Below are 17857 nucleotides of genomic sequence, written 5' to 3' on the forward strand. Positions count from 1 at the left end.
ACGATTCTCATACATCCCAGCCCGATATCTGTCTCATCTATCTTCCTCTCGGCTTCTGCTGCGCGAACTTTAAGCAGGCTTGCAAGCACCTCATTTTCCCGTATTACGCAATCTGCAAGCGCCTTCTGAGCCGTGAAAACATCACGCTTGGCTCTTACAAGATCAAGCACAAGGCTTGCTTCAGAGTCAGTTGGTTCATGGACTCCTCCCTATGGAATATAAGGTGTGATAAAGAATGCCAGAAATGATGTACAACGGACTCACAATTGAATTGATGGCTTCAAGAATTTGTATAGGTCACCTATACCGCGAGGCGCTCCCCCAATTGCATTCATCGATAGAGCGAGAATAACGAGTATAATCGTCAGAGCAGGAAGCAAGCACTGACAGTGATTGTAGAGTAGTAATATCAAACTTAGACGGTGAAGATAACATGAGAACTTAGGAATGGTCATCGGAAAATGCCGAATTCAGATCAACTTGCTTTTTCTCAAGTCCGCGATCCAGATATCAATATCAGCGCGCTATGGCACCAGCCCATTGCCCATCGTGTGGAAAACAATTCAGGGACCATACCTCTGTCGCTCGCCATATGAGCCAACCTCGGTCTGGATGCAACAACTGGCTAGATGATTTAATTCGACTGAACTCCACCTTGCCGCTCACTGGACATGATCCCATGGTGGTGGACAATGTCAGCAACACTCATGAACAAGGAGAGCCTGAGGATGAGAGTTACTACGATTTTGGGAGCCAAGGAGAGGATTTGGACTCTGGAGGCGGAACGAGGAACGAGGACAGTGAGGCCAAAGTAACCGATCACTTTCCGGAGCCCCCACTAGCTTTTGACGAGGGCTACACGTTTTTGCGCCTATTTGATGCTGACGAAAACAGCATCTATCGTAAAACGAATCTTTACTATCCGTTCAGTGGTCGAAGGGAATGGCAACTAGCTGCATGGATTCTGCGTTCCGGCTTGAGTATGGAGAAAATCAATTCTCTCCTTGCGCTAGAGATGGTAGGTGGTTAATTTAAATATCACCATGGCGGCTTCGCTGAAATAGTACTTAGATTGGTGATCTACCTTTATCCTTCCACTCAGCAAGAGAGCTACGAGGTCGAGCTGAATCGCTGCCTAGCGGTCCACGTTGGAAGTCGCAAGTTATTCCAACATCACATCCCACAAAGTCTCCGGCTGTTCTCTACTGGCGGGATCCACTTGAATGTATCGCCACCATATTCAATCATCCTTTATTCCATAATCGCATCGACTATGCGCCTCGCAAGGTTTACAGCACAGCGCAGAAGCTCTCTCGGATATATACTGAATGGATGACAGGTGATCATGCCTGGGAGATGCAGGTGCGTAATATGGCTCTCTTGAAGTCATCGTCTCATGTATTCTTCAAGTCTGCGCTTCCCCGTGGCGCAACTCTCCTCGGTACTATTCTATCCTCAGACAAGACGTGCATTACTGCATTGTCAGGCGATCGTGTTGCACATCCTCTCCTTATCAGCCTCGCCAACATCCACATGGCCACGCGGCTCAAATCATCCTCCAATGCTTTCCTTCTCACCGCCCTACTGCCGGTCGCAAAATTCATTCACAAGAACAAACGAATGAAAGGCATGTTACAGGATCGGCTCGTTCATCACTGCTTGAACATTGTACTACAACTGCTGAAGTTGGCTGCTCAAAGCGGCGTAATGCTGTCAGATCCCATCGGTCGCAGTCGTTACTGCTTTACTGTACTCGCTAGCTATATTGCCGACACCCCTGAAGCCATGATGCTGGCATGCGTCGGTGGAAAAACATCCCCAATTACCATGGCAATGTACAAACAATTTGGGGACGCCTTCCAACACGAACCCCGGACACGATCAAAGACTCTCGAGCAACTGGAAATCGTACGTTCACGCGCTCATCCAGATGATCTCGAGGAGTTTTTCCGTGAAGCGCAGAAGTTTCGCCTAAATGGCGTGGATAAACCATTCTGGTGGGACTGGCTGCTAGCGGAACCCTCCCGGTTTTTTACGCCTGAATCACTGCACCATATTCACAAGAAGTTTTGGGACCATGATGCGCAGTGGATTATCCTCACAGTGGGAGGGTCCGAGATAGATTTCCGATTTTCGATCATACAGCCCACTACTGGTTATCGGCACTTTTACTCAGGCATCTCAAAACTCAAGCAGGTTACGGGTCGTTGTCACCGAGATGTGCAGCGATCAATCATCGCAGTCAGTGCGGATGCAGCACCTCCTGGTGTTATTGTTGCTGTACGCGCACTCATGCACTTCAATTATCTTGTGCAGTCACCGTGCATTGATGACAAGGATCTCGGTCGCATTGCAGCCGCACTAGACAAGTTCCATGCGAACAAACAATCGATCATCGCTGCTGGTGTCCGCCAAGGAAAAGGCGGTAAAACCATCGACAACTGGCAGATTCCCAAACTCGAGCTAATGCAGAGTATCGTCACCAGTATCCACAACTCCGGTGTCATAGCACAGTGGTCTGCAGATGTCACTGAGCACGCGCACATCACCGAGGTCAAAGACCCTGCGCGATCCAGCAACAACAACAACTACGACCCGCAAATTTGTCGTTATCTTGATCGCGCCGATAAGTGCAATCGATTTGACCTCGCTACTAGCCTGTTAGATCGCTGCGACGACCCGGGAGTTGTTGGGGAGGAAAGTGCTGAGGAGGATGACGAGCTTGATGATGACGCAAACGGCTTTCCTGCAGAGCTACTCTCCTCAAGTCGAAGTCCCGGACAACCTCGTCCTATCACAGATTACTTTTCAATCGCGAAAATACTCCAAGCAAAGAAAGTTGGATCGATACCATTCCCACTTCGTTCTTTTGTCGTCGGGCGCACTGCGCTTAATCTTGCTTACCATCCATCTATCAAGCATGCTACTGTCGATGAAATCGCCATTATGTTCGGCCTACCTGACTTGCGACTGGCTATCGCCGATTTTCTTCACCGTGAGGCGACCTATGGCAATCATATCCACTCCATAGGTGGTCCTAGAAGGGCTGCGCATGGCGCTGAGCTACCATTTGACAAAGTTCAAGTGTGGTTCAAAATTCGTTTGCAGGAGACCGAGTTTCACGATCCCCGTAACATTCAACGCGCTCAAACGCTTAATTGCGCACCACCTAGTGACCCTTGGACCTTAGGTCGTTACGATCCAGTCATTATTCAGACCAGCTCTGGTCATTCCTGGCCCGCCAGCAGCCTTTCAGGTACGTTCTTTCTGTCTTTACTCGCAATAATTACTAAGCTAAAGAATGATCTCCCACAGGGCACTCCATTGCGCAAATCAGGCTTGTCATTCGGCCTCTTGGCAGAAGCAGGACACGATGGGCTTGGGACGATCAATACTTAACTTACGTCCAACGGTTCGATATCTCCAGCGAACACGATCCAACCACTCAGTTGCATACACTGAAAAGAGCGAAGCGCTCTAATGGTACACGGATGGGCGACATCATTCCAGTCTCTCAGCTTCGAGCGCCAGTCCATCTTGTTCCACGTTTTGGTGCTACTGCAGACACGCGTCTCACGGCATATAATAGCATGGAGCACGCGAGGGAGTTTTGGTTGAACTACTTTTGGGACAAGCATTCATTTTTTGCATTATCCGAGTAGACTAAAACATACAACATGTACTTGGGATTCCGTTGTAGAATGTGACATTTTTTTCTGAGGTACGAAAATAAAGTTGGCCGCAGCGTCGTTGATGTCGGCTCCCCTTATCAGTGACATGCCTGCGCTGGACAAACTCATCGATCTCGAGCTTAATCAGTTACTATCTTAGAAGAAGCACCAACCAATGCAGACCAGCCCCAGGCTCTCAGTCATAGTAATTTATGCCGCTAGTACTACTTGGAATACAATACTTCATACTAGTATACTTACTACTTAGTTGTAAGGTGCAGTAGGAACACCATTCCTTGTAAGTCCTGTTGAACTGTGAGCGACTGAAAGTGCTGCATTACTATTCACTGTGAGCCTGCGTGAACTGTGGAGTCCTGTGGTTTGCTGCCGCAAGACCCCAAGTGTGTGACCTCTGTGAGAAAGTTGTAGTTTACTGATGTAGCTCGCTAAAACCTCGATTTGGAAAGTTGCGTGGTTCTTTTCGAGCGCCGACGATTCCTGTGCACCGCACATCCAGCGTTGCGCCATTCCCTTCCGCACATGTCGAATTTTGTTTCGACGGACAGGTGAGTTCCTGTCACTATAAGCTGACTTGCATTGTGTGATCAGTGTTGACAACCACTCACCATTCTGTAGCTCTCAACAGCCTCCAGGCTGCACACCACTGCCTTCTGTCACTGCAGTGACATCATCCGAGTCCGACGTGCGATTCTCTGCTTCGTCAGACGTCACGTGAGTCATCTTATTTTATTTTATTTCGTCTAATGAAATAAAATGTTGAAAAACACCCCTACTGCAGGCATCCCTGCACCCAGGTGTTGCCCCCCTTCTGCAACCCCCAGCATGGCTATGCTGTCCTACCACCATCTTTGCCTTTCTCTCGCACCACTGACTGGGAGGCCCGACTACGTGACGACTGCCGCAAGCAGTTTCACGCTCGACTCGAGCGTCGAAAGCTCAATGATCCTTACAGTAAGATAGCCTGTCGAGAACGCACTCACGCATTGGAGCAGTATATCCATGATGTCTCCAAGAGCACTGCAAAGATACGACAATCCATGGAGAGGAGCAAAGAGGAGCATGAGCACTGGATGAGGAAGCAGGAGAAGAAGTTGCAGAAGATCGTTGATGTTCGTCTAGCAAAAGAACAGAGGGAGAAGGATTGTGCAGATCAACGAGACTGGCGAGAGTTCATTGGCAGTCAAAGGGCATGGGCAAGTTGTGAGGCCCAGGTTAAGCGATTTGATGAGAGCCTCAGGGAGGGACCACCACCAGGTTGGAAGTTGCCTGAAGGCTGGACACGTTCTCTTCCACCCACATGCAAACTCTTTTAGGTTTCTCTTTGATTGCTTGGTACTTTGATTATGAAATAAAAGAATCTTCAATGAACAATGCTCATCTTGGAGACAAGAGAGATTGGGAGATGAAAGACAGAAAATTGTGAAATAAATAAATGGAAGGACAGGGGGACGGGAGAACAGGAGAACAGGGGACAGGGGACGGGAGACGGGAGACGGGAGACGGGAGACGGGAGACGGGAGACGGGAGACGGGAGACGGGAGACGGGAGACGGGAGACGGGAGACGGGAGACGGGAGACGGGAGACGGGAGACGGGAGACGGGAGACGGGAGACGGGAGACGGGAGACGGGAGACGGGAGACGGGAGACGGGAGACGGGAGACGGGAGACGGGAGACGGGAGACGGGAGACGGGAGACGGGAGACGGGAGACGGGAGACGGGAGACGGGAGACGGGGAGAGCAGGAGATTGGGAGAATGGGGGGACAGGAGAACAAGAGGACAAGGGAGAATAGGAGAATAGGAGAACAGGAGAACAGGAGAACAGGAGAATGGGAGAACAGGAGAACAGGAGAACAGGAGAATGGGAGAACAGGAATGGGAGAATTGGGGGAACACGAGAACAGGATAACAGGAGAACGGGGGATGGGGGACAGGGAAATATGAGACGGGAGATGGGTGAACAGGAGAACTGGAGAATGGGGGGATGGGGAAATATGAGACGGGAGACAGGAGAATATGAGATGGGGAGAACTATTAAATTATACTATAGTACAAAATGTGAGACTGATTCCTCTGCCAGCAGGATTTTTGCAATGTATGATAATTTTTATTAATTATAAAAGTATACAAAAATTCAAATTCAAATTATCTCAAAAATACAATATAAATCAAAACCTGCTATGATTATTAAGAAGACAAGGTGCCGCAGGCACCTTGAGCAGAGCGCGAAGCGCTCTGCTGCCTTCCTGTGCCGAAGGCACAACGGGTGTGGACTAGTGTCAAGGTTGAACAAACCTAGGACACGTCAGCCATATCGGAGATTACATAACCCGGCGGTAATATAAAGTATATATAACCTGCGCGGATATATCCGAATAAAAAAGCAATCTTAGCGCCCACCGTCGTGTGCCTCTAAGTCAAATATTTTCATTCTTACTTGTGGATCAATCAAATATCGTATCTATCGTAATCTCAATAGGTTACGAGCCCTGTCGTATCGCATATCGACCCTCATAAATCAGAAACAAACAAAACACGCTGCGCAAATACTCCTATCTAAAATGACTGATCCTAACAACCCAAACACAAGCATGGTTGTTGATGCTCATGCCTCTTCGCGTCCCACCATTAACCTCGGACCTGTCACGTCATATAAAATCGAGGCCCTAAATGATATAAACTGGATCACGTGGAAGGAAAGGATAGAAACCATCCTTAACCTTCACGGAGTCCATGGGCACATTGATGGGACCTGTAAAAGGCCCATGACGGACAAGGATGAGATCGCATACTGGGATAAACAAGATTATGTGGCACGGACACTCATCTTGAACAATATCAAGGATGATAAAGTAGTCCACGTGTCACGTGCGAAGACCATAAAGGAGGCATGGGAGAATCTAAAGACAATCCATGAGACGAGGAGTCAGTCGAGTGCGTTAATGGCGAAACGCACCTTTTATGCTATGCAAGCCGAAGAAGGCTGCGATATTACGGAACACGTTACTGAGATGGTGAATAAGCGTAACCAACTCGACACCATGGGGTGCGAGATCCCAGATGCAGAGTTCAAAGCCATTCTCGTAATGTCGTTACCGAAATCGTGGGGAACTTGGACTGCGTCCTATTTAGGGGCGCATGCCGAGAAAATCGAATCCGACAAAATAAAAGGATATACTTCCCAGGAGTTAATCTCCATCATCCTCGACGAGTATAAACGTCGAAAAGGCGAGGACACCCAAGAGAAAGGGTTCTACGCCAAGACTGAGAGGAGCGGAAAGAAAAGGAAGATTGAGAAACATGTCGAGATGCCTAAGAGCCGAGCTAAGTGTACTGTCTGTGGACGAAATAATCATGCCACAGATGATTGCCGGTTCAAGGGCAAGCCGAAGTGTGTGTCTTGCGGAAAGTTCAGACACGAGACTAAAGATTGCTGGGGGAAAGCGGGACCATCATCCCAAAAGCCACGTCAGCAGAAAGAGCGTGCCAATATCGCGAGAGATCCGCAGGAAGACGAGCCTATGGACGAGGATAAGGCTTATGTAACCAAAAATGTATCTGTGAATGAAGACACCGACGAGCGTGTTTCCTTTTACTCGTGGGTAGCTGATACAGCTACCACTTCCCACATTGTGAGCCAACGAACCGTGTTTGAAGAGTACCGTCCAATAAGCGGCGGCACCATAATCGGAATCGGAAATGTGCCAATAAAAGCACTAGGCCGTGGATTAGTAAAAATACAAACACGAGTTAAAGACAAATTGAAGACGGTACAATTGAGAGACGTACTGCATGTTCCAACAGCAGTAAACAATCTCATATCAATCAGCCGACTAGACGAGCAAGGGGGAAGAGCCCGATTTGACAACGGACAAGTCACATTGCTTGATCAGAACCGACGGACCATAGCAACTGGACGCCGTGTAAATAGATTATATATCCTAGACGCCACGACCATTCAGCCTCAAATCGAGTCAACCAACAAAGCAAATGACTCACTTACTTGGGAAGAGTGGCATAAACGCTATGGACATATCGGCGTCACAGGATTACAACGACTGGCAAAACAGCAGTTAGTAGACGGCTTTGACGTAGATCAAAGTTCACCTATTCCAGAGTGCGAAGCGTGCATCGAAGCTAAACACTCTCGAAACCCATTCCCAAATCAAGCTCAAAATAGAGCTCGAGTACCAGGTGAACAAACACACTCAGATGTTTGGGGACCAGCTCGAACAACGGCTATAACGGGGGCGAGGTATTATGTTAGTTTTGTAGATGACAGCACAAGAAGGTGTGTCATCAAATATATGAAAACGAAGGATGAAACCACCGAAAAGGTGAAAGATTACCTATCCTATGTTGAGCGGCACTGCGAAAAACTCCCCAAAAGTATTCGCACCGATAACGGTACAGAATATATAAATAATGAACTAAAAAACTGGTGTCAGCAAAAGGGGATAGAGTTAGAAACTGCTGCACCTTATTCACCCTCACAAAATGGGGTGGCAGAACGCTTCAATAGAACATTAATTGAGTTAGCGCGAGCAATGTTAATAGCTCGCGACTTACCTAAATTCCTATGGCCCGAAGCGGTGACTCACGCAGCATATTTGCGCAATCGAGCGCATACACGAGCACTCGAAGAGTATACACCTGAGGAAAAATGGTCAGGAACACGACCAAATGTGTCTCACCTGCAGGAATTTGGTGTACCTGTATGGATATTAAGAGACGGTCAGAACATATCAAAACTTGAGGCGAAATCAGAAAAACATACATTTCTTGGCTTCCTAGATGGTCCGAAAGCCGTAAAGTATTACGACGCGCGCACGAAACAAGTTAAATCATCTAGAAATTATCGCTTCCTACAAATCAAACCCCAAGAAACAATCACGCCAGATATGCAGTGTGAGGGGGAGTGGGGAGAGATTGACACACCACAATCTGACGAAGATGCTGGAAGATTCGATGGCGGACAGACCAGTAAAACTGGTGAATCAAGTGTTAATCTCAAGCGGAAGCGAGAACAGGACGAAATCGTACCTGATGAACCACGAAGAAGCACCAGAACAAAAATAAAGCATGATTATCGAGTGTTAAATGATCCGCCAGAAGAACTAGCTGAACTGGTAGATGATCCTGACGAAGGAGAGGTTACATCATCAGCAGCCGAAATGATATTTGCCGCGTTCAATGAGAGCGGTATTGCTCCGGATGACCCAAAGTCGCTAAAAGAAGCGATGACATCCCCAGATTGGCCACAGTGGGAGAAGGCTGTGAATACCGAGCTAGAGCAACTTAATACTATGGGAACCTGGGAGTTAGTAGACCCTCCAGAAGAACGAATACCCATAGGGAACAAATGGGTTCTAGTCCGGAAGTACAATAAAAATGGGGAGCTCGTTAAGCATAAAGCACGATTAGTAGCGAAAGGGTACTCACAAGTACCGGGGATGGACTATGATGACACTTTCTCACCCGTCGTGCGTCTTGAAACGATTCGCACAATACTAGCATTGGCTGTATCAGAAGACTGGGATATACAACAAATGGACGTGAAAGGTGCTTACCTAAACGGTATCCTAAAGGAAGAAGTCTTCATGAGACAGCCGGAAGGTTTTGAAGACGGAACAGAGAGAGTATGCCGCCTAATAAAAACATTGTATGGCCTCAAACAATCTGGCCGTGAGTGGAATATCGAGCTAAATAAACAGCTCGAAGCAAAGGGATTCAAAAGACTAATTAGCGACCCATGCGCATACATAAGAAAGACGGGAGACGGAATAGAAATTATTACCGTGTGGGTTGATGACCTACTCCTGTTTACGAACAGTACAGCGCTAATGGTGAAGTTAAAACGTGAGTTACAAACAATGTTTGAAGTCACTGACCTCGGTGATCCAAGCAAAATTGTCAGTATCGAAATTGATCGAGATCGAGAGAAGGGGGAGCTACGAATTTCTCAAACGAAATACATCGAAGCGATTCTTGCGAGGTACGGCCTTGCAGACGCGAATTCAGTTGGGATGCCCCTCGATCCAAATATCAAACTCGAACCAGTAGATAGCTCACCTGAAACGGGAAATCGTAGCAATAACTACGCATCCCTCATAGGGTCCTTAATGTATGCAGCCGTGGCGACACGTCCAGATATCGCATATGCTGTATATCGATTAGCATCATACACAGCGAATCCCGGAATAACTCACTGGACTGCTGCGAAACGCGTTTTAATATACCTCAAGGGTACCAAAGATATAGGAATAACCTATAAAAGAAATAAACTCTTGAGTAACACCGAAAACCGTTTCGTTGGATATTCGGATGCAAGCTTCGCGAATAATGATGATCATACCTCTGTTTCGGGGTACACCTTCTTATCGAACGGAGGGGCAATAACGTGGGGATCGAGAAAGCAAAACACCATCTCCTTGTCAACGACAGAAGCTGAATACATCTGCCTCTCGGACGCAGCGAGAGAAGCAGTATGGCTTCGTAATCTATACTGGGAGTTAGGATACGAGCAAAGAGAGCCTACCTTGATACACGAAGACAACTCTGGCTCGTTGGCGATTGCGCAGAACCCACAATATCACAAGAGAACGAAGCATTTTGATTTAAAACATCACTATATCCGAAATAAAGTTAAAAACAGTGAGATAAAACTGAAGTATTGTCCTACCGCACCAATGACGGCGGACATCTTCACAAAAGCGCTACCCAAACCTGCACATCACCAACATATACGTGGACTTGGGATGTCCTAGGTTTGAGGGGGAGTGTCGAGGTTGAACAAACCTAGGACACGTCAGCCATATCGGAGATTACATAACCCGGCGGTAATATAAAGTATATATAACCTGCGCGGATATATCCGAATAAAAAAGCAATCTTAGCGCCCACCGTCGTGTGCCTCTAAGTCAAATATTTTCATTCTTACTTGTGAATCAATCAAATATCGTATCTATCGTAATCTCAATAATTAGTAAGTCTCTAAGGTTGCAACGCGTTCCCTGTTGCCTGAATTATAAATTGCGATATTGCCCGATGCTGCGACGGCAAGAAGTTCACCAGACGGCGAATATCGAACCCGGTAGACAGGAACACTCGCTACAATTGAATTTCCTTGTTGCTGCCATGTTTTGGTGCACCACAGCTTGACCGTGTCGTCGTGTGAACCAGTGGCCAACACCGTGCCATCCGCGGAAAAGTCCAGCGAGTTGACAAATATGAAGTGGGCTTTGATGGGTTGGGTGAGGGATTCTCCTGTTTCTCCGTTCCAAGCAATGACTTCTCCAAGGTAATCACCGCTTGCTATTATTTGCCCATCTCGTGATACCGCCAATGCCCACACTGCACTGCGATGCCCCTCCATCTTCTTCAATACAACACCTGTCTTCAAGTCCCAAAGACAAAGTGTCTTATCCATCGAGCCCGTAATCATTCTTCGTCCATCGGGGAAAACTGCGACTGCAGATACGTTTCTTTCATGATATTTAAAAGTTTGAAGGGGTGTGGTGCTTGGAATGAGCTTCGACATTTTACTGCAGGTTGGTATTGTTGAGCACGGTCGGGGTGGACTTTGGAGGGTTTGTGAGCGTCTTGTCTCAGCTGCAGAGGTGCGTGTATTCTGCGTTTATATGTTACTTCACCACATTAACCTGCCTCGTTTCCGTAGACGGCGCCCAAGACATGAGGTGGTTCGCCACCACACTTATCACCTTTGCAACAAGAATGCTTCCTATTGTCACACTTGCCTTCCTCGACAGTATACCCTCCCGCAGTGTCAGCACTATATACATGTGTTCGACTCTTGTCTCCACATCTTCCAGCATGTATGCCCTCGCATCATAGTGCAATTGTTGCTTCCCACCGCTCGTATCTGGCTGAGAGCCATCTATCGTAGATGACTGTATGCATGTTGTTGTTTTTGTTGTCGAGCAGTTTCTCCCGCACATTACCGCTACACCTTACTGCAATTTCACCTCTTCATTTCGTTGACTCCCAAAACCTGCGTGTGTACCAGATGCAGCCAAATTCCTCTTCTCTGGCATCTCAAAACAGCTACTAATTGTGTAACGGAGTTCCTGCCTTCCGAACACGTTCTATTCAACACTTACGTGGATATTTGACAACGGCAGGCGCCTGGACAGCCAGCGGGTCTGGTAGAAGCGTTGAATTCCTCCAGAACGACATCTCAGTCCACGCATCGATCAAGTACCCAACCCTCGCATCGGACAGCGTCATCATACCACCTCTCAGATTCGCCGTACTCTCATTGATACATGATCTAGCCACGCTTCCTCAAACTCTTCGACTTCCTAGCCGGTATGCGGAAAAAGTGTTGTGTTGGCGGCTTCGTGTTTTCGTATTCAATATCCAACCTGTTTCTCTTGGACTGCACGTTGTGCCTGTTCCCACACTTCGTGGAGTCGGACATTACAGACACCCTCGAGGATGGAGCATCAAACCTATGATATCAGACGCACGGCGAACTCAGGATCCTTCACGCAGCTGCACCCGCAAGACACGTGTCATTCCCGGTCTCAAAGCCCCAAAAGTCTCAGCGAGCCAGCCCCAACAGGTTTTTAGCGTGGCTCATCGTACATAGCTACAGTTGAAGATGCGGGTAAGTCTTTTGTCTTTCTTCATTGCTCATTCATGACTTCCTTTCAATGATATTTCTTTCCACCAAGGAGGCACACCTGCTATTGCGCTCTTTGCATCCAAATACCGGTACATATATGTGGTGCATGACCACATGCTGGTGGCTATCCGCCGATGAAGTGGAGTACTCGACGGGCCTCGAAGGTTTCAACAATAGCAACGATTTCGGGTATTTCTGTGGAACTACGGGCGAAATTATATACTACGAGGCACTCTCGTACAAAAACTGCTGAGGTTGATAGGAGAAACTTCAGGTGTTTATAAGCTCGAAGCTAGCTCCTGGGTGAGTCAGTCCTTTCTCGTAGTCTTCAAAGCCTGGGTGCTGGTGTGCGATGGTAGTGACAGGCGTAGACAGACAGTGACGGTTCATTTGTGATCACAGAACTTGCGGAATTATATGATTATCATAATAGAGTCGACGTACACAGTTCTTGCAATGAGGCACCGAGATTTGAAATCTCAAAATCTGTTGAAGCTCATTTTCGAATGTTTTTATGTAAATGCCACTCGCAGACAGGCTCGAACCATGATCATCTTCAAAGGCCGTGAATTGTTAAGGACAGACACTGATAGAGTGATCCGACCGTCCCGCTTGTTCCATTAATTTAAAGCGAGCCATTGCCACAGCTGGAAAACCGCAGTGGGATCCTTGTGTATGGGAACGCACTAGTTAGGTAGCACGTTGTAAAAGTAGTGGCTGGTCAAGAGTCTTGCCAGCAAACGATTCATCAAACTCGCGGCCGCAAATTAGCTATGAATAGGGACAAGAAATCTGAAAGATACGGCAAAAAAAAATACTGCTTCAAGTCAAAATAGATATCGCAACAAACAAGAGCAAGGACAAAACTAAAATACCCGAGGACATCCAAGAAAGGCGCTAGCAGCAGAAACACGATTTGCCACCTCCATGTCCCCCAGTGTCTGCCTGTATTACTACTGGTTGTCGTTGCTGTTGTGTGTTGGGTTGTTGTGTATTGGGGTCCGGTGGACCATCATCGAAATATTCAGCATGTATAATGTCCGGATCGTCATCAGGAGGAGCACCCGCTGCAGCATTACGCTGTAGATATTTACATGAGATACCCAAGACAGTGATGAAGACAGATCGAGCGCACCTTTCGACCCTGTGCAAAAGGAACATCGACGACGGGTGGTGCTGCGTGATCGGGTCGCCAGGTAAATAGGTGTCGTACGTGGGCTGTGAAGGTGGTGGGAGCAGCGGCAGGTGATAGGGCGGTGGGCGGTGCAGGTGGAGATGAAGGTGAAGGTGGAGGGACTGGACGGGAACTCCTTGTCATAGCGAGCCTGAGTTTCTTGAAGCGCCCTGGGCGCTGCTGAGGTCGTGGACTGGAAATCTGAGAATGCTGTAACGAATGGTGAGAGAGAGAGAAATGAAGGATACACTGATGCACAAACACCACGCATGCCCCGGAAGAAATCAGGTTCTGCATCAAAGCCATCTTGATCTTGCCCCGGAATCTCCGCCTGCAAAACTTAGGTCAGTAGCGAAAAGGTTGAGAAAGGGAGTACATACGCCAAGAATGCGGTCATCACGAGCAGTGAGCGCGCTACATTGTTCCTTGAATTCTGAGTGAAATGCGGGTAAGTATGGTGGCTTCGAGTGACATCATTGAAAACTTGCTGTTGGACCAATCGAGGGAGCTGGCCTTCTCAGTTTCGTCGATGGCGTCCATCATGTGTTGGTGTGATGCGAGGGCTTCCTCGACTTTACCTGCCGAAAGGAAAGCCTGACAACGTTTCTGGTATGCAGTGAGCCGGAAGGACTCAAGATCCCAGCCGAAGAGCTGAACAAAACACTCAGTTATGAAAAAAAAATCGGATGCATCATGTCAACGTACCACGATGAAGTCCTCGTATATTTCATGGATGAATTTCAATGGGAAAGCGCTGGAGTTGATGACGGCGGCAAAGTGGTCAGCAGCTTCATCATAACGCGCGGCATCCAAGGCCTCGGTTCCAAGCTGAACGCGTAGATATGTCTAATGTGCGAGTCGCAAAGATCAGTGTCAATAACCGAGCGTAGCCACATGATACTTACTTCTACGACACAACACGTGAGGGTATCAGATTTCGGAAAAGCGGTGGCTAGCTCTTTGATGAGCAGCATTGCCTCGTCATGTTGATCTGCATTGAAGAGGGCAATGGCCTGAAATACGGAATGGAGCAGAGCGCATGCGAGACGAAACTAACTTACCTTGATCAAGAGAAGAAAATGGATGGTTTGTGAATCTTGGTTCGTGAACATAGTTGCGAGGTCAAATGCTACCCTCACGTCCAGGACATTGCCTTTTCCGCAGAGGGCGATGGCCTTGGAGATATAGCCTGTCATGGAGGGCTTAATCATGATGGACTATGTCACAGATTTGAAAGTTAGCCTTTCATAAGAGGGCCATGATTGGTCTGTACGACTGACCTTGATTGCATCCTCAAGGGCGCGGTCCCAGTCTTGTTTTCGCGCCATAACGAATGAGCGATTGGCATAGGAGATATAGTTTTTGGCGTTGGCGTCAATCTCTTGCGTGAGTAGCTGTTCAGCGGTAGACAAGTCCCCAGCTATGCATGAATCACGGGCTATCGTGATAGTAGCGAGGATCTGCATGAAGCATGCTCGAATTGCGTGACACGAGTCAGAGATGGAAACTCGCCTTTGAATGAAAACCCTTGCGTACTTCCCACTCCGAGATCTGATTATCTTTACCTCCACTGAGGATATACTTGCCATCCACGGAGAATGTGACACATGTCGTGGGGAATGAGTGCCGGAAGGTGGCAATGATTCGTCGATCTGAGAGCCGCCATAGATGGACATTGTTCCCTTCAGCCTGAGTTGTGGAAGCGACGAGCGTGCCAGCAGGGTTGACGGCGATGGCTTTAATCCCCGTAATATTGGCCTTCCAGGGACGACCGACCTTCTCCCAGGTTGATGTATCCCACTCTTGTATGGCGTCAAGGGCTTGACCGGCAGAAAGAAGGCGTGTGCCATCGGGCGTCCACGCGAGTGAGTTGTGGAAAGTCTTCAAGGTTGCGACGTGTTCCCTGGTGCCTGGATTATAAATTTTGATTTTGCTAAATTTTGCGATGGCAAGAAGTTCACCAGACGGCGAATATCGAACATCATAGGCATCATCATTGAATTCAATTTGATTTCCTTGCAGCTGCCATGTTTTGGTGCACCACAGCTTGACCGTGTCGCCGTATGAACCAGTGGCCAACACTGTACCATCCGCGGAAAAGTCCAGCGAGCTGACATGTTCGGAGTGGGCTTTGATGGGTTTGGTGAGAGATTCTCCTGTTTCTCCGTTCCAAGCACATTGATGACCTCTCCAGAGTAATCACCGCTTGCTATTATTTGCCCATCTCGTGATACTGCCAATACCCGCACCTCACTGCGATGCCCCTCCATCTTCTTCAACACAACACCTGTCTTCAAGTCCCAAAGACAAAGTGTCTTATCCCACGAGCCCGTAACCATTCTTCGTCTATCGGGGAAAACTGCGACTGCGTTTACGCGCTTCTCATGACCTTTAAAAGTTCGAAGTGGTATGGTGATTGGAATGAGTTTCGTCATTTTACTTCAGGTTAGTAGTGTTGAGCACGGTCGAGGTGGACTTTGGAGGGTTTGTGAGCGTCTGTGTCTCAGCTGCAGAGGTGCGTGTATTGTGCGTTTTTACCTTACTTCACTACATTAATCTGCCTCGTTTCCATAGACGCCCAAGACACGAGGCTTCCACAAATACTCCCTATTGTCGCGTTTGCTTTCCTCGACAGTAGACCCTCCCGCCGCCTCAGCGCTGTATACATTCGTCTGACTCTTGTCTCCACGTCTTCCAGCATGTATGCCCTCACATCATAGTGCAATTGCTGCTTCCTGACGCTCGTATCTGGCCGACAACCATCTATCCTAGATGACCGCATCAATATTGTTGTTTCTGTTGTTAACAGTTCCTCCAACACATCACCGTGTAACCTTCCGAACACATACGTACACCTTACTGCAATATCATCTCTTCATCTCGTCGACTCGGACTCCCAAGATTCGCGTGTCCACCAGATGCGGCAAAATATCTTTCCCCTCACGTCTCAAATCAGCTACTAATTGTGTGACGGAGTTCCTGCCTTCCGAAGCGCGTTCAATCCAACATTTATATGAATATTTGTCAACGACAGGCGCTGGGCCAGCGAGTGGGTCTGGTAACGGCATTGACATTCCTCCAGAACAGCATCCCCAGTCCACACATCGATCACGAACCCAACCCTCGCATCGGACATCGTGGGTCCCAGAATATGAGCTTATCGTCACACCACTTCTCTGATACCCCGTACTCTCATTAATGTATGATCTAGCCGCGTTTCCTCCAACTCTTCAACTTCCTAGCCGCGCTGAAGGTATACGGCAAACGTTTTGTGCAATCAGCAGTAATTTTGGCGGTTTCCTGTTTTCATGTTCAATATTTAACCCGTTTCTCTTGGACTGCACGTTGTGCTTGTTCACACACTTCAGTTAGCTCGTCGAGTCGGACATTATGGACACCCTCGATGAAGGAGCGTCAAACCTATAATATCAGACGCACGGCGAACTCGGGAGACTTCACGCAACTAATCTCACAAGACACAAGTCATTTCCGACCCTGAAGCCGCAAAATTCTCCCAACAGGCGTTTTGCGTGGCTCATCATGCATAGCTATAATTGAGAAGATGTAGGTAAGTCTTCTCTCTTTCCTCGTTGCGCATTCATGACTTCCTTCTAATGAGATTCCTTTCCACCGGAGAGGCATGCATGCTATTGCGCTCTTTGCACCCAAATGGTGCATTTTAGGCGTCTTCTGTCATATGGCTCATGTGGTTTGTCTCGCGCGAAGGAAGAAATGCGAGGCATATCGAGGATCGGATTTCGCTCTACTAGCAACGATTTCGGGCATTTCTGTAGAACTACGGGCGAAATTATATACTATGAGGCATGCTCGTGCAAAAGCTGCTGTGAGGTTGATGAGAGTAACTTCAGATGTTGATAGGCTCGAGGCTTGCTCCTGGGTGAGTCAGTCCTTTTTCGTAGTCTTCCAAGCCCAAGTGCTGATGTGCGATGGCAGCGACAGGCGTAGAAAGACAGTGACGGGTTCATTTGCGATCACAGAATCTTCGGAATGCCATGGTCATCATGATAGACGTACACAGTTGTTGCAACGAGGCATCCAGATTTGAAATTTCAAAATCCGTTGAAGCTCATTTTTGAACATGTTTTTATATAAATGCCACTCACAAACAGTCTCATAACTGACATGTTGATCTTCAAAGGCCCAGTGAATTGTTAAGGACAGACACGGACAAAATGATTTGACCATCTCGCTTATTCCATGAATTTAAAGCAAGCCGTTGCCACAGCTGGTAAACCGCAGTGGGATCGCCCTTGTGGACGGGAACGCGCTAGTTAGGCAGCACGTTGTAAAAGTGGTAGCTGGTCATGAGTTTGGCAGCATATA

The 17857-nt window shown here is 47.9% G+C and overlaps 4 protein-coding genes across 4 annotated transcripts; 3 read left to right on the top strand and 1 right to left on the bottom strand.

Moving 5' to 3' along the window:
* Positions 1 to 526: 526 nt before the first annotated feature.
* On the top strand, positions 527 to 3838 carry DEU56DRAFT_896591 (uncharacterized protein; the record flags this gene model as incomplete). Its single annotated transcript, XM_041356426.1, has 5 exons — positions 527 to 1018; positions 1072 to 1362; positions 1411 to 1749; positions 1888 to 3256; positions 3316 to 3838. The coding sequence occupies 5 exons, from the start codon at positions 527 to 529 to the stop codon at positions 3660 to 3662; spliced, it is 2838 nt and encodes a 945-aa protein (XP_041200974.1). The 3' UTR covers positions 3663 to 3838.
* A 373-nt stretch (positions 3839 to 4211) lies between these two features.
* Positions 4212 to 5005, top strand: DEU56DRAFT_920034 (uncharacterized protein; the record flags this gene model as incomplete). The annotated part of the gene is made up of 3 exons (XM_041358376.1): positions 4212 to 4237; positions 4281 to 4403; positions 4471 to 5005. 3 exons carry the CDS (start codon positions 4212 to 4214, stop codon positions 5003 to 5005), a joined length of 684 nt encoding a protein of 227 aa, XP_041200975.1.
* Positions 5006 to 5066: 61 nt separating this feature from the next.
* On the bottom strand, positions 5067 to 6005 carry DEU56DRAFT_920035 (uncharacterized protein; the record flags this gene model as incomplete). Its single annotated transcript, XM_041358377.1, has 2 exons — positions 5067 to 5723; positions 5997 to 6005. The coding sequence occupies 2 exons, from the start codon at positions 6003 to 6005 to the stop codon at positions 5067 to 5069; spliced, it is 666 nt and encodes a 221-aa protein (XP_041200976.1).
* Positions 6006 to 17080: 11075 nt separating this feature from the next.
* DEU56DRAFT_214579 (uncharacterized protein) lies at positions 17081 to 17671 on the top strand. Its single transcript, XM_041345102.1, has one exon. The coding sequence runs from the start codon at positions 17154 to 17156 to the stop codon at positions 17577 to 17579; it is 426 nt and encodes a 141-aa protein (XP_041200977.1). The 5' UTR covers positions 17081 to 17153; the 3' UTR covers positions 17580 to 17671.
* The last annotated feature ends 186 nt before the right edge of the window (positions 17672 to 17857 follow it).

The sequence above is a fragment of the Suillus clintonianus genome (genome assembly GCF_016758775.1).
Source record: "Suillus clintonianus strain FC179 chromosome Unknown DEU56scaffold_195, whole genome shotgun sequence".
In the NCBI taxonomy this organism is placed as follows: domain Eukaryota; kingdom Fungi; phylum Basidiomycota; class Agaricomycetes; order Boletales; family Suillaceae; genus Suillus; species Suillus clintonianus.

What these genes read in the sequence shown, in the direction of transcription:
- DEU56DRAFT_214579 (XM_041345102.1), top strand. Translation starts at nt 17,154, where the DNA reads ATGCATGCTATTGCGCTCTTTGCACCCAAATGGTGCATTTTAGGCGTC.